At 45.2% G+C, this 27355-nt stretch overlaps 1 protein-coding gene and 1 long non-coding RNA gene across 3 annotated transcripts in view; one reads left to right on the top strand and one right to left on the bottom strand.

The window, feature by feature from the left end:
* Nucleotides 1-25984, top strand: part of MLXIPL (MLX interacting protein like) — a 128658-nt gene extending 102674 nt beyond the window's left edge. For both annotated transcript variants that reach the window (XM_033921856.1, XM_033921855.1), the window contains 5 exons: nt 274-393; nt 8866-8993; nt 9682-9805; nt 13516-13645; nt 25016-25984. In XM_033921856.1, the coding sequence (XP_033777747.1) occupies nt 274-393; nt 8866-8993; nt 9682-9805; nt 13516-13645; nt 25016-25134 (621 nt within the window). In that variant the 3' untranslated portion in view covers nt 25135-25984. The remainder of the gene's footprint in view (nt 1-273; nt 394-8865; nt 8994-9681; nt 9806-13515; nt 13646-25015) is intronic.
* Nucleotides 1-27319, bottom strand: part of LOC117349018 — a 148281-nt gene extending 120962 nt beyond the window's left edge. The window contains exons 1-2 of the long non-coding RNA XR_004537087.1: nt 27080-27319; nt 6859-7009 (exon numbers count right to left, since the gene is read on the bottom strand). This is a non-coding gene — a long non-coding RNA (uncharacterized LOC117349018). The remainder of the gene's footprint in view (nt 1-6858; nt 7010-27079) is intronic.
* Between the last annotated feature and the right edge of the window lie 36 nt (nt 27320-27355).

Here is a 27355-nt window from a genome sequence, read left to right as displayed (position 1 = left end):
TTTGATGGATTTTAAGAGCCTTGTTGTTTAATATGTGTAACCTGATTGGCTGAAGTTCTGAAAGTGTTCTTGTTTCTTCTCCAGATCAAAAAAGTAGCCATTTTTCAATAATTCAGTGCAGGTTAGAGTTGGACTGTTTCCTCCTTACAGCCTCTCCACTATAAAGATTTATAACATATAATTCCTCCCTTCTAGCTATAAATAAAGCATAGTATTTACTGTGTTAGCAGTGAAGAAAGCAAAATCAAGGACGGTCTCTGTTTACCATTTTAGATGGAAAATCGTCGGATCACACATATCTCTGCAGAGCAAAAAAGACGATTCAACATTAAACTGGGCTTTGATACACTGCACAGCTTGGTGACTACCCTGAGTTCCCAACCCAGTATTAAGGTACTTCTAGTAATTTTGGTTTTTTTATTTTGTTTTTGTTGGGGGGGGTTAATATGAGTACAGTGGAACCTTGGTTTACTAGCATAATTTGTTCCAGAAGTATGCTCGTAAACCAAATTGCTCGTATATCAAAGCGAGTTTCCCCATAGGAAGTAAGGGAAACTCGCTTTGATTCGTTCCTCCTCCCCCCTCCCGAGGATACCGGCGCTACTCCGTTCCCCCACCTCGAGGCCACCGGCACTGCTCCATACCCCCCAACTCCCCCCGCGATCCTACATCCCCCGCCAAGCACCAAAATAGCAAAACCTACCCAATTTGGCACTGGCATCAGCACCAACGCACAGGACGTGCCGGTGCCGGAAGATCCTCCCTCTTGGCTGGGCTGGGCTATGCATCGTATCAGAGATCCTCCATCTTGGCTGGGCTGGACTGTGCCTTGAGCATTTGCGCATGCTCAAGGCCTTCTGGTCTCGCTCTCCAGAAACCCAAATAGCACAGTTACTTACCGTAACAGGTGTTATCCAGGGACAGCAGGCAGATATTCTTGACTGATGGGTGACGGCACCGACGGAGCCCCGGTACGGACAATTTTAGAGTGATTGCACTCTAAGAACTTTTAGAAAGTTCTAGCTCGGCCGCACCGCGCACGCGCGAGTGCCCTCCCGCCCGACAGAGGCGCGCGGTCCCTCAGTTAGTATAAGCCAGCTAAGAAGCCAACCCGGGGAGGTGGGTGGGACGCAAGAATATCTGCCTGCTGTCCCTGGATAACACCTGTTACGGTAAGTAACTGTGCTTTATCCCAGGACAAGCAGGCAGCATATTCTTGACTGATGGGTGACCTCCAAGCTAACAAAAAGAGGGATGGTGGGAAGGTTGGCCATTAGGAAAACAAATTTTGCAAAACAGATTGGCCGAAGTGACCATCCCTTCTGGAGAATGCATCCAGACAATAATGAGATGTAAAAGTGTGAACTGAGGACCAAGTAGCAGCTTTGCAGATTTCCTCAATAGGAGTGGAACGGAGGAAAGCTACAGATGCTGCCATGGCTCGGACTCTATGGGCCGTGACAGAACCTTCCAGTGTCAGTCCGGTCTGAGCATAGCAGAATGAAATGCACGCTGCCAGCCAATTAGACAACGTACGTTTAGAAACAGGACGTCCCAATTTATTCGGATCAAAGGACAGAAAAAGCTGGGGAACTGATCTGTGGGGTTTCGTACGCTCCAGATAGTAAGCAAGAGCCCTTTTACAATCCAAAGTATGCAGAGCTTGTTCCCCAGAATGAGAATGAGGTTTTGGAAAGAAAACCGGTAGAACAATGGATTGGTTGAGATGAAATTCAGAAACAACCTTAGGGAGAAACTTTGGATGTGTACGCAGAACCACCTTGTCATGGTGAAAAACCGTAAAAGGTGGATCTGCAACCAGTGCATGAAGCTCACTGACTCTCCTGGCAGAGGTAAGAGCAATAAGGAAAAGTACTTTCCAAGTGAGAAATTTGAAAGGAGAAGTAGCTAAAGGTTCAAATGGAGGTTTCATTAAAGCTGAAAGAACCACATTGAGATCCCAGATAACCGGAGGGGCTTTAAGAGGTGGTTTCACATTGAAAAGCCCACGCATGAACCTGGACACCAGGGGATGAGCTGAAAGAAGTTTTCCATGGACTGGCTCATGAAAAGCTGCAATGGCACTGAGGTGGACTCTGATGGAAGAGGACTTAAGGCCAGAGTCAGACAAAGAAAGAAGATAATCTAACAACGTCTCCACTGCCAGGGAAGTGGGATCAAGATGATGAAGAAGACACCAGGAAGAAAATCTCGTCCACTTTTGATGGTAACATTGTAGAGTGGCTGGTTTCCTGGAGGCATCCAGAATGGAACGAACGGGCTGAGACAAAAGAGTATCAGTCGAGTTCAGCCCGAGAGATACCAAGCCGTCAGGTGTAGAGACTGGAGGTTGGGATGCAGAAGGGTTCCCTGCTGTTGCGTAAGCAGAGAAGGAAACAGAGGAAGAAGATAAGGTTCCCTGGAACTGAGTTGAAGTAGAAGGGAGAACCAATGTTGCCTGGGCCACCTCGGAGCAATCAGAATCATGGTGGCTCGTTCCCTCTTGAGCTTGAACAAGGTTCTCAACATGAGAGGCAGAGGAGGGAAGGCGTACAGGAACAGATTCGACCAGTCGAGGAGAAAAGCATCTGCTGTTAGACGGTGCGGAGAGTAAAGTCTGGAGCAGAATAGGGGCAGCTGATGATTGTGAGGAGCTGCAAAGAGGTCTATCTGAGGAGTGCCCCATTGATCGAAGATAGACTGCAGAGTCACGGGATCGAGTGTCCACTCGTGAGGTTGGAGAATTCTGCTGAGTTTGTCCGCTAAAGAATTCTGAGTCCCCTGAATGTATATAGCTTTCAGGAAGAAATGATGATCTATGGCCCAAGTCCAGATCTTCTGGGCTTCCTGTGTCATGAAGGGGAAGTTTCAAAAATTCCTTTGGAGGCTGATCAAAATCAAGGGCATCCAAAAAAGCTTTAGACTTTTTGGATTCAGCCTCCAAAGGAATGGACAAGGACTCACACATCTCTTTCAAAAAACTAGAGAAAGAGGAAGTGGCCTGTTTGGAGGATGGGTCAGGGACAGCCGAATCCTCCTCCTCTGAGGAACATTCGCCTTCAGAAAGAAAGGGTTCCTCTGAGTCTCCCCACAGATCAGGGTCTCTGACATGGGAAGAATGGTCCCGAGACTCAGGTGTCGACGTTTGCATGTGTCGGGTTTTGCGCACCGACTTACCCGACCTCATCGATACCGAGTCAGGAGAAGTTATCGGTCGCACCGGTGCCGAAGTCTGTACCGATTGATGGTGAGCTCTCGGCTCCGGTGCAAGGACTGGCATCGATACCGATGAGGTTAGGTGAAGCGGTACCGAAACAGTGGAAGCGGGTAACACGGGTTCCACAATCGGTATCGATACGGGTTGTTCCACAACCGGTACCGATGGCTCGGTGCGGACTGGCACCGGAAGGTTCGGTGTCATGATAGCAGGAAGGAGTCGTTCTAATTGCTCCTTAAGCTGCACCTGAAGGATGGCCGTAATGCGGTCATCGAGGGATGGCACCGGTACCGCTTTTTTCTTCTGCGGTACCTGCGGTGCCGCTCGACGCCCCGGAGATGAGGAGCCCGATGTCGAGGGACTCACCTCTATAGGGGCGGAGCGCTTCCGCTGGCGTCTTACAGGCGGCAGGATTGGACTCACTGCACTCGAGGCCGGAAGACGTTCCAGCGGGGAAGGCTTCTTAGCCGGCTTACCTGACTGTTGAGACGCCGGTGTGGAATCACGCGGCGTCGAAGACGAGGGTGCCGACTGAATCGGTGCCGAAGCCGGAGTCGAAGGAACGGGGTCGGACATCTCGGCACCGAACAACAATCGCTGTTGAATTTGGCGATTTTTTAATGTCCGTTTTTTTAAAGTAGCACAGCGGGTGCAAGTAGAGGCCTGATGCTCAGGACCCAAACACTGTAAACACCAGTTGTGTGGGTCCGTGAGAGATATAGGCCTAGCACACCGCTGGCACTTCTTAAAACCCGGTTGAGGGGGCATGAAAGGAAAAACGGCTTCCGCCAAATCGAAGGCCGAGGCTTCGATGGTGGCAGAAGGCCCCGCCGGGGAAAACCGAAAACTGAAGAAAAAAATGAAAGTTTTTTTTTTTTGTTTTTTTTTAAAGAAAAAAGGCAAATTAAGCGAAAAACGTTTACGCGAGCGGGAAGGCAAGTTAAGAAAAAATTTCAACAGCCGTTGAAAAACGCGTCTTCTTAGCTCCGCGGAAACTAAGAAACTGAGGGACCGCGCGCCTCTGTCGGGCGGGAGGGCACTCGCGCGTGCGCGGTGCGGCCGAGCTAGAACTTTCTAAAAGTTCTTAGAGTGCAATCACTCTAAAATTGTCCGTACCGGGGCTCCGTCGGTGCCGTCACCCATCAGTCAAGAATATGCTGCCTGCTTGTCCTGGGATAAAGTAGCATCATTCCATGCTACTGTCCTCAGCGCATGCAGTGGCTTCCCCCATGTCTGTCTCAATAGCAGATTATGGACTTTTCCTCCAGGAACTTGTCCAAACCTTTTTTAAAACACAGTTACACTATCTACTGTTATCCCATTCTCTAGCAATAAGTTCCACTGCTTAACTATTCTTTGGATTAAAAAAAAATTTCTTCCTATTTGTTTTAAAGATATTCCCATATAACTTCATTGAGTGTCTCCTAGTCTTTGTATTTTTTGAAAAAGTAAAAAATTTATTCACTTTTATCCATACTATAGCACTCAGGATGCTTAGTGATGGAATCCATGCACAATTGTGGGCACACTGAACTCTTTGCCTAAAGTAGTGTGCAAATCCTAGAAATGCCTCCAACCTGCCCATTTATTTATCGATTAATTCATTTTTCTATACCGTTCTCCCAGGGGAACTCAGAATGGTTTACATTAATTTATTTTCCCTGCCTGTCCTGGTGGGCTCACAATCTATCTAATGTATTTGGGGCAAGACTGACAAAGCATGTTAAAATATAATATGAGAAAACATGGTATGGTGAGCATAGTTCAGCAAAACATAGCATGATAAACCTAGTACTACAAAGCATGGCTATGACAAAGCATAGTATGACATGACTAGCAAAAATGGTTAGACAAGCACACATGACAAAACATAGCATGGAAGACATGGAACAGCAAACATGGCATGAGAGACTGTAGCAGGGCCAACATAGTACAGTAGGACAAGAATGGCAAACAGCATGACAAGAGTGTATTAGAACAGTGTTCTTCAACCACCGGTCCATGGACCAGTGCTGGTCCACAGAAATTTCCTGCCAGTTCACAGGGCCAGCACATGTATCAGGCCCAAAACAGTGTTCTTCAAACACCGGTCCACGGTGCAATCAATGCAGCGTTATCTTCGAGCCAGCTCCCTCTTCCTAACTGATTCAGTACACAAAGCCAAGGGAACTGGCTCCTACAGGCATCCTGCGCCTGAACTAGAAGCCTTCTCTCTGACGTTGCAACGTCAGAAGGAAGGCTTCCAGATGAGGCACGGGACGTGCAAGGTGCAATTAGTACTATTATGGGGGCGGGTTCTGGGGTGGAGATTGGGTAGAGATGGGTGGGGTCTGGCCCACGACTTAGCCCAGTGTTCTTCAACCGCCGGTCCACGGACCGATGCCGGTCCACTGAATAATTATTTTATTTCTGCCAGTCCATAGGTGTAAAAAGGTTGAAAAACACTGTGTTAGAACATTGGGTGACAAAATATGGCCTTCCCCCTTTTCAGATTCACGCAGAGAAATATACATGCCCGTCGTTATAGAACAACGACTGTAAAGATGCATACGTAAATTCCAATTATTGTCAATTATCATCACTAATTGGCTCATTAAGCAGTTAAATTGTGCACACAATTTTGAGCTCTGAATATGGAATTAAGAGGTAAGTGCATGTCTTCAGCATTTAGTTAGGACCAGTTACAGTACACCAGGTCTATACATACAGTAATGCATAAGTTACACCTAAAATATATGCATGTATAATCCTTGTTCTAGCAGTAGTCTATAAAGAAAATAAGGCACCCACTTTCCTTTATTGGATAGATGCACAGTTATAGAACTATCTGACCCATGTTGTCTAATTGACTTTTTGTTATGCTCAAACAGGGCATGAATTAGAGCCATGGCAGTCGGTGACTCGCCTGAGATGAACCTCAATAGAATAGATATGCAAAGATGCAGTATTGGCATATGTCCACATCTCTCCATTTAGAAAAGCACTCCTGTCTGTCATGGTCTTTTTGAGGAAATGAATTCAAATCTATTTTCTCTACAGCCTGTCTTTACTATTTTCAAGTGCCTTCTTTTTTTTTTTTTTAATGTTAAAATTGGCTTGTTGCCAACAAAAAAACATGTTAACTCAATGACGTTAGTTTTCCCCTTATTTATTACAAGGCAGTTTGCAACTGGGAATTCCCGTATGTAAGGAAATACAGTAAAACCTTGGTTTGCGAGCATAATTCATTCCAGAAGCATGCTTGTAATCCAAAGCACTCATATCAAAGCAAATTTCCCCAAAGGAAATAATGGAAACTCAGTCGATTCGTTCCACAACCCAAAACAATAATACAAAATACTGTAAGTATTTGTATTGCAAGACCTCGCTCGTTTAGAGCAGTCACTACACTCCTGCAGCGTCAGAGAGAGAAGAACCATTGGCTCAGTTGTGATGATGTGACGCACGTATACTGTATGTACTTGTATTGCAAGACATTGCTTGTATATCAAGTTAAAATTTAATCAAATGTTTTGCTTCTCTTGCAAAACACTTGCAAACCAAGGTTTTACTGTACCTGTGTATCATTGAAGCAAGCTATGTTATTTTTCTGTATCTAAGTTCTCTGGGTACAAAAACATGTCAGTGCTCACAAAACCTACCTGCCTCCCAAGGAGTTGTTTCCACTTATTTTAGTTATACTGTGTGGGACTTTCTGCAGTAGATCACTCCAGAATGTTCGACAACTTTATAAAGACTGCTTCAATCTTGAGCTTCATCAGATGACATCAGCAAGTTCAATTATTTCATATACTGCAAATATAAACAGAAGTTTAGTCTAAGCGGTTTACAATAATAAATCAGGGGAGGGGAAATGATATAAAATAAAAAAACAAGGTACAAGAACAAAAGACATACCATGACCAACAAAATACAAAGGGGTTAGAAGGTATGCATCAAAGACAAAAAGGAAAGGGAAAACACAAAAGGGTGGTGGGAAAAAATGACTTAAGTGTTGTATAATTTAAAAAAATTCTAAAGCCAATGAAATAAGCCATGAAGTTCATGACGTTGTAAATCTGAATGCCAAATTAAAAGGATAGGCTTTTGAAGGATTGTTCAGTCCTAAGGTACAATGGAAGAGAGTTCCACAGCATAGGTCCCATAACAGAGATGCAAGAGTTCTTGGGAATATCTAGAAATATTTGTCTGAAAGAAGGAATAATTAGAAAATGTTGCTGAAAGTCTCCTTGGAGGAGAATAAGGAACAAGAAAGCTAGATAAGAATAAAGGAGAACACCTGTTACAGGTAAGCAGTTCCATTTTTTTCTTCCCCAGATAAGTCCTCCCCTTACAGAACTGCCTACTGATAATAGAATGAAACTGCCCCATGTTCTCTCAGCAAGTAGAGGAACTGTTGCTTTTGATTTGTATTTGGGTGGGGACTGAACGAAAACCTAGAAATATGATGGCAGATAAAGGCCAAATGGCCCATCTAGTCTGCCCATCCGCAATAATCATTATCTCTTTCTCTCTCCGAGAGATCCCACGTGCCTATCCCAGGCCCTTTTGAATTCAGACACAGTCGCCACCCTTTCTGTAAAAAAGTATTTCCTTAGATTACTCTGGATCCTATCACCTCTTAACTTCATCCTATGCCCTCTCATTGCAGAGTTTCCTTTCAAATTAAAGAGACTCGATTCATGCGCATTTACATTAAGTAGGTATTTAAATGTCTCTATCATACCTCCCCTCTCCCGCCTTTCCTCCAAAGTATACAGATCAAGATCTTTAATGAATGAATGATAGTCTTATGAGAAATTAATGTGATAAAGGGAGGGAAAAGGGTTCATAATTAAATAATAATTGATAAAACCATTACAATATATATGTTATATAAATTCATAAGAAAAATAATATAAAATATGGTTTATATAAAATACATTATAGAGATATCAAGTGTATTGTTAAGATAAATGTATGGAAAATTTATAACACTTGTTGATATGTGAAAAAAATCAATAAAAAACTTAAAACAAAGTCTGTGTCCATACGCCTTATGATGAAGACCACATACCATTTTAGTAGCCTTCCTCTGGACCAACTCCATCCTTTTTATATCTTTTTGAAGGTGCGGCATCCAGAATTGTACACAATATTCTTAATGAGGTCTCACCAAAGTCTTATACAGGGGCATCAATACCTCCTTTTTCCTACTGGCCAAACCTCTCCCTATGCAACCTAGCATCCTTCTAGCTTTCGAAATCACCTTTTCAACCTGTTTTGGCCTGTTTTCACCATCACCTTTTCAACCTGTTTTGGCCACCTTACAATCACACCCAAGTCCCGCTCTTCTGTCGTGTACATAAGTTCTTGACCCCCCTAAACTGTACCTTCCCTCAGGTTTTTGCAGCCCAAATGCATGACCTTGCATTTCTTAGCATTAAATTTTAGCTGCAAAATTTCAGACCATTCTTCAAGCTTCGCTGTCTTTGTTCAAGTGATTTCTCTGTTGTCTGCAGTCATCTACTATATGTCTATATTTTTCCATCACTGATAATGAAAAGCAGTGCATGATGGGTCTTCTATGACAAATGGATGGAAAAGAGGAGAGAGGCTATGCATATTTTGTAATGCAATGAACATAATGTTTCTTTTCCTGTATGTAGGTCAGCAAAGCCACAACGCTACAGAAGACGGCAGACTACATCTCAAAACTGCAGCAGGAGAGGGCTCAGATGCAGGATGAAGTACAGCGACTGCGAGAGGAGATAGAAGAGCTCAATGTTACAATTAAGTATGATATCAAAAGGAAGTCTGAGGGGGAGAAAAGAGAATTTGGGAAAAAAGTGGATGGAAGGAATAAAGGGAAGAATAAATTATAGAAGGAAGGCTGGCAAGAAGCTATGCTGAAAGAATAATCACTCATAATAGATCTCAACATCTACAATTTAAATCCTGTAAATAACTCTTGGTAGCTTTTGTGCTCAGAATCATGGAGACAATAACAGGGGCGAACCCCAACACTAATGTCTCACCACCCAGTCATCACATCTTAAAGCACCATCTGTACCATCTACAAATGGTGCTTTAAGATGTGATGATTGGGTGGTGAGACATTAGTGTTGGGGTTCGCCCCTGTTATTGTCCCCATGATTCTGCGCACAAAAGCTACCAAGAGTTGTACACAGGATTGAAATTGTAGATGTTGAGATCTATTATGAGTGATTATTCCTTTGCCTTTGAGGATACTTTTTCTAATCATTCAGGTTGAAAAAACAATCTTGAGTTTATTTGCCCCTATTTGTGTGTATGAACGTGGTGGCAGGCTGGTGGTGAAAAAATAAGAAAAAAAGGAAATTGAAGAAAGATCACAAGATGGTGGGAAAGGAAGGAGAGAAATGAGTTTGTCCAATGAAAGTCAAAAGTCTGTTTCCTACAATCATTTGGAAATTTGATTTATTGTATCTTGTTGCTTTTTTCAGCCTGTGCCAACAGCAGCTACCTGCCACTGGTGTTCCTATCACACGCCAGCGCTTCGACCAGATGCGGAAAATGTTTGATGATTACATCCAGTCTCGTACCCTACAGAACTGGAAGTTTTGGGTTGTATCCTCTTTGATCTAATAGCTATTGCCTACTTCAACAATAATCATCTCCAGCTCAGTTAGAGCAAGCCTCTGTTGTGTTATGGCACCCTGAGTCTTCACTGCAACTACCCTGGAGATTTCTCCTGTATTTTAGACACTCTTCTTTGGGGCCAGTGTTACAGGGTGGCAAACAGGGAATTTGCACTGAGCTCTCAGACTATAGGAGACCCCAAGCCTGCCTCAAGTTGAAGGAGGCATAGATTGAAGGCCAGCTTTGGGAGCCCCTCCCCAGTTTCTGCCCTGGGACTAGTAGTTACTACAACTACTCTCTTCTGTGGGATACAAATGTTTGTACAAGTTAAAGCAAAAGCCTATACTCAAGTAGCTGAAGTAAAGAAGAGGTTGGGAACTACAGGCCTATTTAGCCTATCATGGAAACCAGGCATTTAGCCAGATTTTGGGGGAGCTAGATTTTGGGTGATGTGGGGCCCAAAGTGGGGGGTGTACAAAATTTTGTCCTGCCCCCTGCCACTCTTCTCCTCCCTACTGTGACCCTACATACATGAACTAGTGGATCCACAAGCCCCATCAGCAAAATCCCCCTCCATCTGAAGCCTGACAGCAATACTTTTCCTGAACTTCTGGCCCACCAGCTACTCCTCCCCCTCCCCCGGCACATATTCAATTTTTGTGAAACTGAGAATTTGCAAGAGAAGCCTGCACCACCCCCCTCACATGTGCCCCCCCCCTCCTCCACATGCTTAGTTTTACAAAAACACAGAGAGGTCTGTTTCCCATACTTGATCACTTTCACTTTAGCAACCACATATTCAAAGGGGATATCATTATTTAAGAAGGTTGACTGAAAGTGGGTGAAAGCTATGTGTGTTAAATAATCAGAACAATTCAAAAATTAAAATAGGTGGGTTAGCTAGGGCAATTTGTTTGCCCTTTATTTTCTGGGGTAACTAGAGAAAGGGAAACTCCACTGTGAGGATTTGGTGCGATATAAGACCACACATAACATAAATAGAAATCCAACTTCTAAATAAACACAAATTTAGCGCAAATACACATATACAGTAGTTTCAGACTAATCATGTGAGCTTCTAATGAGAATTAAGGTTTTATTTGGTCTAAGACCCAACTCTTTGATTTCTTGGCTGTCCATGTTATTTGTAACAGTAGTTTCTAGCATGGTAAAGGGGATGGGACTTGATATACTACTTTTTCTGTGTGGTTACAATCAAAATGGTTTACATAGTTTGGACAGATACTTATTTTGTACTTGGGGCAATAGAAATGTTAAGTGAGTTGCCCAAAGTCACAGGGAGCTGCGCTGGGACAGCTGCTCTAACCAGTAGGCTATTCCTCCACTCAAATGCCTTTCTGTCCTGCTTTTTTCTATAGAGCAATAGATTTCTCTTACTGATTTGGTTATATCTAGTATAGTATATGAGAAGCTGGAGGATTCCAAAACTTATCCAGAAGAAAAATGGGGGGCAGCCCTGGTACAAAGCAAGAGAGCAATGCACTAGTGAAGATAGCTAGCTACCCAATGTTCATTTCTTTGTGTTTGTGTGTGTGTGTATGTATGTATATGCACACTTGAAATTATATTCAGAACTGAGTCAAATCTAATTTTATCTCACAAGCTACCAGAAGGAATTATTGCATTCATTCTGTTAGTACATTTACTGATTTCTAAACTAGAAGAATATTTAAGAAGGAACCCATGTTTAGGAGAGAAGCATAATTTTAGTATTAGTTACAATATATTGATCATGACCTATCTGATAATGTGATTGCACTTTGAATCGGTATAAGAACATAAGAATTGCCGCTGTTGGGTCAGACCAGTGGTCCATCGTGCCCATCGGTCCGCTCACGCGGCGGCCCTTGGTCAAAGACCAGTGCCCTAACTGAGACTAGCCCTACCTGCATACGTTCTGGTTCAGTAGGAACTTGTCTAACTTTGTCTTGAATCCCTGGAGGGTGTTTTCCCCTACGACAGACTCCGAAAGATTGTTCCAGTTTTCTACCACTCTCTGAGTGAAGAACTTCCTTACGTTCGATTAGATTATTGTTAAACATCAATGAATAATGGAATGTGAATTTAAGCTAATTTTTAAGTCAGAAAAATGCTAAAGTTTGAAAATGTTACTTTGGTTTATTTGGTTTTTTTTAACCTTTAAGAACTATTTAATAAGTTGGTAGATGGTATCTCTAGAGATTTTCAGAAGGCGTTCAACAAGGTTCCGCATGAACGCCTACTTCGAAAAATTGCGAGCCATGGAATTGAGGGTAATATACTCACATGGATTAAAAACTGGTTGGCGGATAGGAAATGGAGAGTGGGGGTGAATGGACAATACTCGGACTGGAAAAGCGTCACGAGTGGAGTGCTGCAGGGTTCGGTGCTTGGGCCTGTGCTCTTCAACATATTTATAAACGACCTAGAAATTGGCACGATGAATGAGGTGATTACATTTGCAGACGATGCAAAGTTATTCAGAATAGTGAGGACACAGAAGGATTGGGAAGACCTACAAAGAGACATAAATACGCTCAAGGAATGGGCCGTGAAATGGCAAATGAAGTTCAACATGAATAAGTGCAAGGTGATGCATGTCGGTAACAAAAATCATATGCACGAATATAGGATGTCTGAAGCTATACTCGGAGAGAGCCCCCAGGAAAGAGACTTGGGAGTATTTGTAGATAAGTCAATGAAACCGTCCACGCAATGTGTAGCGGCAATGAAAAGGGCAAACAGAATGCTAGGAATGATTAAGAATGGGATCACATACAGATCTGAAAAGGTTATTATGCCGTAATACTGGGCCATGGTATGCCCCTACCTGGAATACTGCGTCCACCACTGGTCGCTGTACATGAAAAGGGACATAGTACTACTCGAAAGGATCCAGAGAAGAGCAACAAAAATGATTAAGGGACTGGGGGAGCTGCCATACGAGAGGCTAGAAAAATTGGGCCTCTTCTCTCTTGAGAAGAGAAGACTGAGAGGGGACATGATCAAAACATTCAAGATATTGAAGGGAATTGACTTAGAGAAAGAGAGACTGCTCACCCTCTCCAATGTGAAGACGAGAGAGCACTCGCTAAAGTTAGAAGGGAAAAGATTCCATACAAACATAAGGAAGTTCTTCTTCACCCAGAGAGTGGTAGAAATCTGAAATGCTCTTCCAGAGGCTGTTACAGGGGAAAGCACCCTTCAGGGATTCAAGACAAGGTTGGATAAGTTCCTACTGGAACCGAACATACTCAAGTAAGGCTAGATTCAAATAGGGCACTGTTTTTTGACCTAAGGGCCACTGCGTGAGCGGACTGCTAGGCCCGATGGACCACTGGTCTGACCCAGTAGCGGCAATTCTTATATTGTTTATCAACAACTGAAAAGGGAAAGTTTATTGGAACAAAGGGTAGAGATACAGATAATTGAGCTTAGTGCATGTATTTCCATATGCCTTATTCTGGTGAGTCACATCAGGTTAACTCGTGCTGCTTGTGACATAATAGGACGTACTGGTAAATAGTAGGAGTCTGATTTCACAATAGGAACAGGGGGTTCCAGTAATAAACCAGTATCTTATTTTAAAATAAGGAGAAAAGGATTTGTTACTTGTTATAAATGCAGAGAGTCCGTCAATGGTCCACTGGTGATATATCATGTTCCTTTGTCTTCCTTAACCATGCTGACATTCTCAGTTCAGTATAATTATCCGGCCTCTGTTTGAATCCTTCAATGGCATAGTTTCCACTGCCAGCATCGATGACCTGAGCCGCACTTCCCTGGACTGGCTGGAACAGTACTGTTCCCTTCCAGCACTTCGACCCGGTAAGTTCAGTAACCCACCACTTACTACTTTTTCAACAACATAAAAAAAAAGTGGGGGAAAGTTGGACTATCTTTCCCACCAGATTCATTCAATCTGAGATTCTCTTCTTAATGTTTTCCTTAGTTGGTTAGGTTAGGAGGAGTAGCCTATTCTTTAGTGCAGTGGACTAAGATCCTGAGGAACTAGGTTCAATTCCCACTGCAGCTCCTTGTGATCCTGGGCAAACCACGTTACCCTTTTTTGCCCCAGGTACAAAAACATTGATTGTACGCCCACTAGGGACAGGGAAAATACCTGCATATAATGTGAATGCAGTTTACAGAATTATATGGCGCAGGACCTGCTTACATTGGAAAGTTGGTCCTCAACCTGGCAGCTAGGCTTCAATGCTAAGAAATGTAAGGTCATGCACCTCGGAAGTGGAAATCCATGCAGGATGTACTTTTTGAACAGAGAAACTTTAACTAGGACTTCAGCAGAATGAGATTTAGGAGTAATCATCAGTGCAGACATGAAAACTGCCAATCAAGTGGAGAAGGCTTCATCTAAGGCAAGGCAGATATTGGGTTGTATCAATAGAAGTTTCGTCAGCCAAAAGCCTGAAGTCATAATGCCGTTGTACAGGGCCATGGTGAGACCTCATCTGGAGTACTGTGTGCAATTCTGGAGACCACATTACAGTAAAGATGTGCGCAGAATTGAATCGGTTCAGCGGACGGCCACCAGGATGATCTCGGGGCTCAAGGGTCTCTCGTACGAAGAGAGACTGAATAAATTGCAGCTCTACACTCTCGATGAACGTAGGGAGAGGGGAGACATGATCGAAACATTTAAGTACCTCACGGGACGTGTCGAAGTGGAAGATGATATTTTCTTTCTCAAGGGACCCTCGGCCACAAGAGGGCACCTGCTCAAACTCAGGGGCGGAAAATTTCATGGCGACACCAGAAAGTATTTCTTCACAGAGAGAGTGGTTGATCATTGGAACAAGCTTCCAGTGCAGGTGATCGAGGCAGATAGCATGCCAGACTTTAAGAATAAATGGGATACCCATGTGGGATCCCTACGAAGGTCACGATAAGGAAATTGGGTCATTAGGGCATAGACAGGAGGTGGGTAAGCAGAGTGGGCAGACTTGATGGGCTGTAGCCCTTTTCTGCCGTCATCTTCTATGTTTCTAATGTGTACAGCACTGCATATGTCTAGTATCACTATAGAAATGATTAGTAGTAGCACCTTACAAGATATGGTGAATACTTCGGTAGCAATTCTATAAGGGGGCACCCAGATTCCAGTATACAATACTAGTGCAAACCTAAATGTAGGCATGTCCATATATGCCCGGTCAGTGACAGGTATCAATGGGAACACCTTCTTGCAGCAAGCAAAATGTATAAATGACAGTGTTCTGTAAGATGAACGTGTATGTGGGAAGCAGGCCCTTGTCTTACATAAGAACATGAGAGTTGCCATTCTGAGACAGACCAAAGGTCCATCAAGCCCAGTATCCTGTTTCCAACAGTGGCCAACCCAGTACCTGGCAATATCCCAAAGAGTAAAACAGATTTTATGCTACTTGTCCTAGAAACAAGTAATGGACTTTCCCTGGACTTTTTTTTATTTTAGGAAATTATCCAAACTCTTTTTAAACCCTAAGGTAACTGCTTTCAAGACTCAAACAGCGAGGTTTGCAGTCAGAAGCTTTCCAATCAGCAAAAGAAATCTATTCTGTCCTCAGTCAGTGGACGACTTGACATGGCTATGTTTCGACTATATAGCCTGTCAGGAGTCAACAACAGACCATGTGAAAACATAAAACAAAAGCAGACAATAACTATATAAACATCTGCTATTTTAATGCCATTTCCCAATCTCGCTAGGTCCTCTTGCAATTTTTCACAGTCCTCTTGTGATTTAACAAATTTGAACAACTTTGTGTCATCAGCAAATTTAATTATCTCACTAGTTATTCCCAGCACAGACCCCTGGGGAACCCCACTATTTACTCATCTCCATTGAGAATACTGACCATTTAATTGTATTCTGTTTTCTATTTTTACCCATTCTTAATCCATAATAGGACATTACCTCCTATCCCATGACTTTCTAATTTCCTCAGTATTCATTAGGTTCTTTATCAAATGCCTTTTGAAAATCCAGATACATAATATCAACTGACTCACCTTTGATCACATGTTTATTTACCTCTTCGAAGAAATGTAGTAGCTTGTTGAGGCTAAATACATGTTGGCTGTGTTTCATTAATCCATGCTCTGTAATTTTGTTCTCTATAGTAGTCTCTACCATTCTGCCCAGCACCAACATCAGACTTACCGGTCTCTAATTTCCTGAATCATTTTTGATTGAAAGGCTTAAAAACGAGAAATCCCCGGCACCGGACAGCATCCATGCGAGGCTAATCAAGAAACTGAAAGGGGTTATAGCTGAACTGCTCCAACTAATAGCCAATCTGTCGATCAAATCAGGAAGGATTCCGGAAGATTGGAAAGTGGCGAATGTTATGCTGATCTTCAAGAAAGGTTCAAGGGGAGATCCGGGAAACTACAGACCGGTGAGTCTGATTTTGGTACTGGGAAAGATGGTAGAGGCGCTGATAAAGGACAACATCATTGATCACCTTGACGGACACAATCTGATGAGGACCAGCCAGAACGGCTTCAGCAAAGGAAGATCTTGCTTGACAAACTTACTGCACTTCTTTGAGGGAGTAAACAGGCAGATAGACAAGGGTGACCCGGTCGACATTGTATATCTGGATTTTCAGAAGGCGTTCAACAAGGTCCCGCATGAACGACTAGGAAAAATTGCGAGCCATGGAATTGAGTTCAAGTTTATTTATTATTTGATTAATTGCCTATTCCAAATTCTAAGCGATGTACAAATCAGCAAAATACATATTTAAAATATACATGAAGTAGACATACAAAATTTAATAAAGGGATAAGTTTTCAAAAAATAATAAAAAAAACCTTAATTAACGCAATACATGACACAGTAGGGAAGGCAGGAAAGAAATACAATCTTAGAAAGGAAAGAGTCAACAATTAAAGGTTAAGCACAAGAGGAATGGAAAGACTACTAAATAGGTAAGTTAAAAAAAAACAAACAAAAGAGCAGTTAACATTTCAATTAAATATTGAATGCATCTTTAAAAAGAAAACTCTTAAGTTTGCTCTTAAACTTTTCCAAGTTCTTCTCCTCTCTTAAGTATAGCGGAAGTGAGTTCCAAGTCTGAGGCGCCGTAATAGTAAAGATAAATTGCCTTCGAGTATTAATAATTTTAAGAGAGGGGATGACCAATAAATGTTGGTCGTTTGATCTCAGTAATTTAGAAGAATTATAAGGTATCAATGCTTTATAAATAAAAGTTGGAGTTTTAAATAATAGAGATTTAAATGTAAGTAAACATAATTTATATAGAATATGATGAGACACCGGAAGCCAATGAGCATTTTGAAGTAAGGGAGTTACATGGTCAAATTTCTTTGCTCCCACAATTAATTCTGGATTATCTGTAACCGCCTAATTTCTTTTTGAGTCATTCCCTTAAATAACGCATTACAATAATCAATTTTAGAGATAATCATTGAATGAATTAATATATTCAATGATTTTGCACATAAAAATTTGGATATTGCGCGTATTTGGCGAAGTCTAAAAAAGGTAGCTTTAACCACATAACTAACGTGGTCGTGGTAAGTTAGTTTTTCATCTAAAATCACCCCTAAAATTCTAATTTTATTTATCTGCTTAAGTGTGACCCCTTGGATGGAAATTGGAACAACGAGCTTATGGTTATGGCGGAGAGGAAACAGAGTGGGAATAAATGGACAATACTTGGACAGGAAAAGTGTCACGAGTGGAGTACCGCAGGGTTCGGTGCTTGGGCCCGTGCTCTTCAACATATTTATAAATGACCTGGAAATTGGTACAACAAGCAAGGTGATTAAATTTGCAGATGATACAAAGTTACCGTATTCAGAATAGTGAAGACACAGGATTGCGAAGACCTGCAACGTGACATAAACACGCTCGAGAAATGGGCCGTGATATGGCAAATGAGGTTTAATGTGGATAAGTGTAAGATGATGTACTTAGGTAACAAAAATCTTATACACGAATACAGGATGTCCAGTGCAGTACTTGGAGAGACCCCCCAGAAAAGAGACTTGGGAGTAATGGTAGACAAGTCAATGAAACTGTCCGCGTAATGCGTGGTGGTGGCGAAAAGGGCAAACAGAATGCTAGGAATGATTAAGAAGGGGATCACAAACAGATCGGAGAAAGTTATCATGCTGCTGTGCCGGGCCATGATACGCCCCCACCTGGAATACTGCATCCAACACTGGTCGCCGTACATTAAGAAGGACATGGTACTACTTGAAAGGGTCTAGAGAAGAGCAACTAAAATTGTTAAGGGATTGGAGGAGTTGCCATTAAAGACAGGTTGTTCACCATCTCCAAGGTAGAAAGAACGAGAGGGCACTCTCTAATGTTAAAGGGGGTAGATTCCGTACAAATGTAAGGAAATTCTTCTTCACCCAGAGAGTGGTAGAAAACTGGAACGCTCTTCCAGAGGCTATTACAGGGGAAAACACCCTCCAGGGATTCAAGACAAAGTTAGACAAGTTTCTGCTGAACCAGAATGTATGCAGGTAAGGCTAGACTCAGTTAGGGCACTGGTCTTTGACCTAAGGGCCGCCGCAGGAGCGAACTGCTGGGCATGATGGACCACTGGTCTGACCTAGCAGCGGCAATTCTTATATTCTTATGGAACCCTTTAAAAAAATTGGCCACCTTCCAGTTTTCTAGTACCATGCTGGATTTTAAAGATAAATTTGAATTACTAACAATTGCTCTACTGTACTTGTTAATTTTTCAATTCTATCATTACTCTGGGATGTATACCATCCAGTTCTGGCTATTTGCTACTGTTCAATTTGTTAAATTGCCCCATTACATCTTCCAGATTTGGTTCAGTTTCTGACTCACCAGCATTGAATACTATTTCTGACCCTGGTATCTCTCCTGCATCTTCTTTGGTGAAAATCGAAGCAAATAATTCATTTATTGACACTCATAGGAATTCTATGAGTGTCTGAGTTAGTACTGCTGCGGCCAGTGATAAAAAGCCCATAAAAGGGGGGGGGGGTTAATCTCTCCACTATAGCCTGGTCTTCCCTGAGTGCCCCTTTTAACACCTTAGTCATTAGTCTTGAACATTTTTGTTTTTTATGCAAAGGGCATGATTTCACATCGGGCTGGACACTTTGCAAAATAACATAAAACCTTGCAAAAAGCAAACTGCCCTAATCCACCTATGAAAAGACAATGCTATAAATATTACACTGGGCCCTTGAGCCCCAATCTACCTACTACTGGGAAACTGGATTGGCCACTGTGAAGACAGTCTACTGGGCTAGATGGACCACTGGTCTGACTCAGTAAGGCTATTATGTTCATTATATAAATTACTGTTGTCTCAACCTTCATTTCAGACTTTATGTAGATGATATACTTCTTTAACAAAAATTGGTTATAGAATGTCTTGATTTGATTTTCCTCTGCTTGCAAAAATTAACCAGAGAATGAAAGCAAATCACCTGAAACTGAATATGTCCAAGACACAGCTTTTACTTCCTTCTGGCTTTTCTTCAACTGATGTTCCAAAACCTTTTGTCATAGATGTTTCAATTCTGATTGTTGAGAAAATTCTAAATCTTGGAGTTATTTCGACTCAGCTCTCGCATTAAGATTTCAAGTTCAGAAAGTAGTAATTTAATATTTGATATTTCATAAGTTGAGAATTGTTAGACATTTGAGAGATTATCTGACTACTGATATTTTTAGGATTGGCATGGTCTATTTGTTCTGCATTTTTACTAATGTAACAGTCTGTTTGGGGGGCTACCACCATGTCTGTTAAAGTCAATTCAAAATGCACAGAATGTTACATCATGTGTATTAACTGGATCATTTTGCTATGATTATGTCTTGCCCATCTGGATGCAACTACCGTATTTTCGCGGATATAACGCGCACCTGTGTAAAACGCGCACAGGGGTATAGCGCGCAGAAATCACGATGATATGTACCAAAACTTTTCTATACCGCGCTCAGGCATATAACGCGCATGATGCCCGACGCTCCTTTCGCCCGCCCTGACTTTCCGTGCGCTGTCCCGACTCTACGTTCACCCCCCTGACTTCCGTGCACCGCCCTGACTTTCCGTGCGCTGCCCCGACTCTCCGTTCCCCCCCCCTGACTTTCCGTGCACTGTCCCCCCTTGAAGTCCTGTCCCCCTTGAAGGTCTGTCCCCATCCTGAAAGCCTGATGCCCCCCCCCCCGACGTCCGATACATCCCCCCCCCCCGGCAGGACCACTCGCACCCTCACCCGGAAGGACCGCCGACTCCCCAACAATATCGGGCCAGGAGGGAGCCCAAACCCTCCTGGCCACGGCGACCCCCTAACCCCACCCCGCACTACATTACGGGCAGGAGGGATCCCAGGCCCTCCTGCCCTCGACGCAAACCCCCTCCCCCCAACGACCGCCCCCCCCCCCAAGAACCTCCGCCCGTCCCCCAGCCGACCCGCGACCCCCCTGGCCGACCCCCACGACCCCCCCACCCCCCTTCCCCGTACCTTTGGAAGTTGGCCGGACAGACGGGAGCCAAACCCGCCTGTCCGGCAGGCAGCCAACGAAGGAATGAGGCCGGATTGGCCCATCCGTCCTAAAGCTCCGCCTACTGGTGGGGCCTAAGGCGCGTGGGCCAATCAGAATAGGCCCTGGAGCCTTAGGTCCCACCTGGGGGCGCGGCCTGAGGCACATGGGCCAAACCCGACCATGTGTCTCAGGCCGCGCCCCCAGGTGGGACCTAAGGCTCCAGGGCCTATTCTGATTGGCCCACGCGCCTTAGGCCCCACCAGTAGGCGGAGCTTTAGGACGGATGGGCCAATCCGGCCTCATTTCTTCGTTGGCTGCCTGCCGGACAGGCGGGTTTGGCTCCCGTCTGTCCGGCCAACTTCCAAAGGTACGGGGAAGGGGGGTGGGGGGGTCGTGGGGGTCGGCCAGGGGGGTCGCGGGTCGGCTGGGGGGGCGGTCGGAGGTTCTTGGGGGGGGGCGGTCGTTGGAGGGAGGGGGGTTTGCGTCGAGGGCAGGAGGGCCTGGGATCCCTCCTGCCCGTAATGTAGTGCGGGGTGGGGTTAGGGGGTCGCCGTGGCCAGGAGGGTTTGGGCTCCCTCCTGGCCCGATATTGTCGGGAAGTCGGCGGTCCTTCGGGGTGGGGGTGCGAGTGGTCCTGCCGGGGGGGGGGGGGGATGTATCGGACGTCGGGGAGTCGGCCGGGCAAGAGGGCTTGGGCTCCCTCTTGCTCCGATCGTGGATGCGGGTGCGGGTGGGAGCGCGTGCGAGCGGTCGTTCGGGGTGGGGGTGCGAGCGGTCCTGCTGGGGGGGTGAATCGGGCGTCGGGCGGGGTGGGAACTATGTTTAAAAACTTTTCTATACCGCGCTCAGGCATATAACGCGCGAGGGAAATGCACAGAATGTTACATCATGTGTATTAACTGGATCATTTTGCTATGATTATGTCTTGCCCATCTGGATGCAACTACCGTATTTTCGCGGATATAACGCGCACCTGTGTAAAACGCGCACAGGGGTATAGCGCGCAGAAATCACGATGATATGTACCAAAACTTTTCTATACCGCGCTCAGGCATATAACGCGCATGATGCCCGACGCTCCTTTCGCCCGCCCTGACTTTCCGTGCGCTGTCCCGACTCTACGTTCACCCCCCTGACTTCCGTGCACTGCCCTGACTTTCCGTGCGCTGTCCCGACTCTCCGTTCACCCCCCCTGACTTTCCGTGCACTGTCCCCCCTTGAAGTCCTGTCCCCCTTGAAGGTCTGTCCCCATCCTGAAAGCCTGATGCCCCCCCCCCGACGTCCGATACATCCCCCCCCCCCGGCAGGACCACTCGCACCCTCACCCGGAAGGACCGCCGACTCCCCAACAATATCGGGCCAGGAGGGAGCCCAAACCCTCCTGGCCACGGCGACCCCCTAACCCCACCCCGCACTACATTACGGGCAGGAGGGATCCCAGGCCCTCCTGCCCTCGACGCAAACCCCCTCCCCCCAACGACCGCCCCCCCCCCCAAGAACCTCCGCCCGTCCCCCAGCCGACCCGCGACCCCCCTGGCCGACCCCCACGACCCCCCCACCCCCCTTCCCCGTACCTTTGGAAGTTGGCCGGACAGACGGGAGCCAAACCCGCCTGTCCGGCAGGCAGCCAACGAAGGAATGAGGCCGGATTGGCCCATCCGTCCTAAAGCTCCGCCTACTGGTGGGGCCTAAGGCGCGTGGGCCAATCAGAATAGGCCCTGGAGCCTTAGGTCCCACCTGGGGGCGCGGCCTGAGGCACATGGGCCAAACCCGACCATGTGTCTCAGGCCGCGCCCCCAGGTGGGACCTAAGGCTCCAGGGCCTATTCTGATTGGCCCACGCGCCTTAGGCCCCACCAGTAGGCGGAGCTTTAGGACGGATGGGCCAATCCGGCCTCATTTCTTCGTTGGCTGCCTGCCGGACAGGCGGGTTTGGCTCCCGTCTGTCCGGCCAACTTCCAAAGGTACGGGGAAGGGGGGTGGGGGGGTCGTGGGGGTCGGCCAGGGGGGTCGCGGGTCGGCTGGGGGGGCGGTCGGAGGTTCTTGGGGGGGGGCGGTCGTTGGAGGGAGGGGGGTTTGCGTCGAGGGCAGGAGGGCCTGGGATCCCTCCTGCCCGTAATGTAGTGCGGGGTGGGGTTAGGGGGTCGCCGTGGCCAGGAGGGTTTGGGCTCCCTCCTGGCCCGATATTGTCGGGAAGTCGGCGGTCCTTCGGGGTGGGGGTGCGAGTGGTCCTGCCGGGGGGGGGGGGGGATGTATCGGACGTCGGGGGGTCGGCCGGGCAAGAGGGCTTGGGCTCCCTCTTGCTCCGATCGTGGATGCGGGTGCGGGTGGGAGCGCGTGCGAGCGGTCGTTCGGGGTGGGGGTGCGAGCGGTCCTGCTGGGGGGGTGAATCGGGCGTCGGGCGGGGTGGGAACTATGTTTAAAAACTTTTCTATACCGCGCTCAGGCATATAACGCGCGAGGGGTATGCGCGGTACGTAAAATCACGTATAACGCGCGCGTTATATCCGCGAAAATACGGTACATTTGTCTTCTGATTGAGTGAGGAATAAAATTCAAAGTATTGTTGGCTTTTAAAGTTTCAAATAATAATGTATCTATTATAATTGCTTCAAAATTAAGATTGTATCAACGTATCAACATAGTTCGTTTTGGAATTTTTTTAATATAATTTTTGTATTTGTCTTAAATGTGTTTTGTTTTATTTTTTAAGAGAATTGTGTTTATATTCTTTAACACGCCAATGACTTTTAGATCATGTGGGATATAAAGCTTTTAATAAAATAAATTTAAAAAGATAGATTATTTTCTATAAACACAACAAAAGGGAAACTCCTTATAAAAAAAACTTTCTAGACCAGTGTTCTTCAACCGCCAGTCCGCAGAAAATTCCTGCCGGTCTGCGCAAGGCCGGCGAGATCGACAAGATGCAATTTCCTGCCAGTCCACGATTTTGCCGGTCTGCAATTTCCTGCCTCCGACAGTGGCTTTCTTCCCTCCCAGCAGCTCTCAGTACTTGCCAGCGCAGCGATTCACTTCAGCAGCCTTGGGGCTTTTGCTGAGTCGCGGCCCGCCTCTGATGATGCAACTTCCTCTTTCCTCAGAGGTGGCATGACCCATCAAAGGAACCAAGGCTGCCTTAGTGAATCGCTGCACTGGCAAGTACGGAGAGCTGCTGGGAGGGGAAAAAGCCACTGTTGGAGGCTGGGAAGCTGCTGGACAAGGGAAAATAAAGTGACAGCTGCTACTGGACCTGGAGGGAGGGAGGGAGGAGAGATGCTGCTGGGATGGGAGGAGGGAAAAGAGGCTAGGAAGCTGCTGGACAAGGGAAAATAAAGGGACAGCTGCTACTGGACCTGGAGGGAAGGAGAGATGCTGCTGGGAGGGGAGGAGGGGAAGGGAAACATAGAAACATAGAAATTGACAGCAGAAAAGGGCTATAGCCCATCGAGTCTGCCCATGCCAATGACCCACTCCCTGACTTTTACTCCCCTATTGATCCCATGTGAATATCCCATTTTCTCTTAAAATCTGACACGCTGTTGGCCTCAATCACCTGCTGAGGCAGCTCGTTCCAATGATCGACCACCCTTTCGGTGAAGAAGTACTTTCTAGCATCACCTTGAAATTTCCCTCCCCTGATTTTCAGCGAGTGTCCTCTGGTAATCGAGGGCCCTGTAAGACTGAAGATATCATCTTTCATCCCTATACGCCCCATGATATACTTAAAGGTCTCAATCATGTCCCCCCTCTCTCTTCGCTCCTCCAGTGAGTACATCCGCAGTTTTTTTAGTCTTTCTTCATACGTGACATCCCTGAGCCCCAAGAACATCCTGGTAGCCATTCGCTGAACCGATTCAATTCTCAACACATCTTTCCGGTAGTGTGGTCTCCAGAATTGAACACAATACTCGAGATGAGGTCTCACCATGGATCTGTACAGTGGCATTATGACTTCAGGTTTTCTGCTGACAAAACCCCTACGGATGCAGCCCATCATTTGTCTTGCCCTGGACGAAGCCTTCTCCACCTGATTGGCAGCCTTCATATCATCGCTAATGATCACTCCTAAATCACGTTCTATTGTGGTCCTGGACAAGGTTTCACCATTTAGTGTGTAAGTTCTGTGTGGATTTTTTTTGCCTAGGTGCATTACTTTACATTTTTTAGCATTGAAGCTTAGCTGCCAAGTTGATGACCACTGTTCCAACTGCCGTAGGTCCTGCGTCATAAAGTCAGGCACACTGCTTTTGCCTACTATGTTGCAAAAGAGTTATTGCTGGAGGGGAGGGGAGGCAGGGGTTTTTATCCTTGCTCTGTATTATTTGTATTTATAAAATGACAATTGTACATAATATTGTTTCTTTTTATACTTTAATAAAATACATTCAATATAAAATCATAACTGAAGCTGGTGCGGATGGGATCAGATGATTTGCGGGGTCCGAGCTCGTGCAGACGGGGCGGAAAAAGGGTTTTAAAATTTCAGTCCTAGTAGTTTGCCGGTCAACAAAATAATTATTTTATTTCCACCGGTCCATAGGTGTAAAAAATTTGAAGAACATGTTCTAGACCTTCTAGAACATTAAAATATGAACTCATCCTCACGAGAGGCATGGTTCTTAGTAATTCATGACCAAAAGGAAAAAAAAATGCTTACTAATATTCTGTCTTGTTTTTCAGCCGTCTTGAGTTCACTTCGCCAGCTGAGCACCTCCACATCCATTCTGTCTGACCCCACTCTGGTACCAGAACAAGCCACCCAGGCTGTGACCAGGGCAAACCTCAACAGCTTCTGCTAGCCACTGGGGCTAGTTCAACCAGCATATTGGTGTTTCTCATTTCTTCCTAAGATGTCAATTCAGCCAGATGGAGCCATATATTAGGAAAAGACAGTAGGAAAAGACTAGTTTGCACAGAAATAATTGTTCAGTTTCACAAGGGCATTAAGATAAACAGAAGGCAGCAGCTGCCCTACCACATCTCTTTGTGTATGTTGTTGGTTTTGGAGTGGATATGTTTATAGAGCTACATGGAAACTTATCTGACACCCCCTCCCCCCAGTCTTAGCCACTAATGCTTAAACCAAGTGCTGTCATACGCCAGGTGTTAAACAGTGAAGCAAATACCTCACCATGATATTGTGTATTTCAGCTATGGCAGCATCTCTGGTAGTCTGACCCACCACAGGATTTCCTTGTGGCCTTGTGGAAAGACACCCTGTAGCCAGTGATGAAAGTGTGTTATTTTTTTGTTTGGGGGGATGTTTGGAAAAGCATCACTACAATGCATGCAGAAAGTGAGCAATTTCTTTAATCCTTTAATTTTAACTAAATTCTGAAACTCTGTCCAGTCAGTTCTGTCTTAAATATATTGTAAACTGTGAATTGTGTTAAAGATAACAGTTCAGGGAGACTAATTCTGGCATTGGGGGGGGGGAGCCTTATTTAGGGACTTGTTTCCAGCAAAGCCTAGTCTGTAATTTAGCTGACTGGATTCTGCTGTGATTTTTTTTTAAACACTGGATTTATGGCTTTTATGTTCTTATTTCTGCTGAAATGATCCCATTCTTTTAACAGACATGGGTACAACTCTGAAGCTGGCTTTCTGAGTTGAGATTGCTTTTTAAAATAAAAAAAAATTGTTATATGAGCAATGATTCTGCTTGAAGCATTATTTCAATATTTAACAAGGCTTTCCCGCCGATACTGGAGCTTTGTGCTGTGTTTGGTGTCTTTGCTAGTTTAAAAAATATACCTCCAGAAGACATTGTTTTACATTGCTGCCAAACTTGGAGGAATGTGCAACTTCCATTCCTGTTCACAAAGAAGCACCAGCAGACACATGGTATTAACAGTGGCAGTCTTTTCATGAATTGTTACCCATACGAAACAAGGGCATGGCACCTCCCAAATCTATTGGGGCTTTGAAGGTAAGAGCGTTAGGCAGTCCTTGAGTTACAGATGCCCGACTTGTATGACTCGTACTTAAGATCGTGGCTTCATTTGATTTCACTGAGCAGAGACTCCTACACTTTAGCAGATTCAGGAAAGATGCATGGTCACAGTGTGTGGTTGTACATGCTGTACCTTAGAGGAACAGTTGGCCCTTTTGTCAGCTGGGAGCAGAGGTAAGCAGCAAGAAATTTAAAATCTAAAAGTTCCGAGTTACATACAAATCCGACTTAAGAACAGCTTTAAAAAAGTAACTCATAGTAACATAGTAGATGACGGCAGATAAAGACCCGAATGGTCCATCCAGTCTGCCCAACCTGATTCAATTTAAATTTTTTTTTTAATTTTTCTTCTTAGCTATTTCTGGGCAAGAATCCAAAGCTTTACCCGGTGCTGTGCTTGGGTTCCAACTGCCGAAATCTCTGCTAAGACTTACTCCAGCCCATCTACACTCTCCCAGCCATTGAAGCCCTCCCCTGCCCATCCTCCTCCAAACGGCCATACACAGACACAGACCGTACAAGTCTGCCCAGTAACTGGCCTAGTTCAATTTCTGATTCTAAATCTTCTGTGTTCATCCCACGCTTCTTTGAACTCAGTCACAGTTTTACTCTCCACCACTCATTCTTACCCCGGGGACTACCTGGTCTGGCATCTCCATCTCCTCCCCCCACCTGTCTCTTTCCTTTTCTTCCTCCTTAAATCCTTTCTTACCATCCAGTGGCCTTTTTTCTTTCTCCACTTCCACCCAGTCTCCTGCCTGTCACCACCGCTGCTGCTTTCCCACACGCACCTGAGGGAAGATAATAAAGCTCCGGCGCCATTCAACCTCTTCCCCTGGGGCCTCAGCGCAACGGCCGTTTTCAAAAGTGGCGCGCGGCTGCCCGGCTCGAAGCTTTCCTTCTGACACAATCCGCCCAGGCGGAAACAGGAAGTTGCGTCAGAGGGCATCTTCGGGCCGCTGCGCTGAGGCCCCGCTGGAAAAGCGACCCCGAAGGTGAGAGTAAGGACAGCTGCTGTTTTGGACTCGTTTGAAGGAGTTTTACGTTAAGTACTTGGGTTTTGGTCT

This window comes from Geotrypetes seraphini, chromosome 15 (assembly GCF_902459505.1).
Source record: "Geotrypetes seraphini chromosome 15, aGeoSer1.1, whole genome shotgun sequence".
NCBI lineage: Eukaryota > Metazoa > Chordata > Amphibia > Gymnophiona > Dermophiidae > Geotrypetes > Geotrypetes seraphini.
The sequence above is the reverse complement of the archived record's forward strand: the minus strand, read 5'-3'. Positions and strand labels throughout refer to the sequence as shown.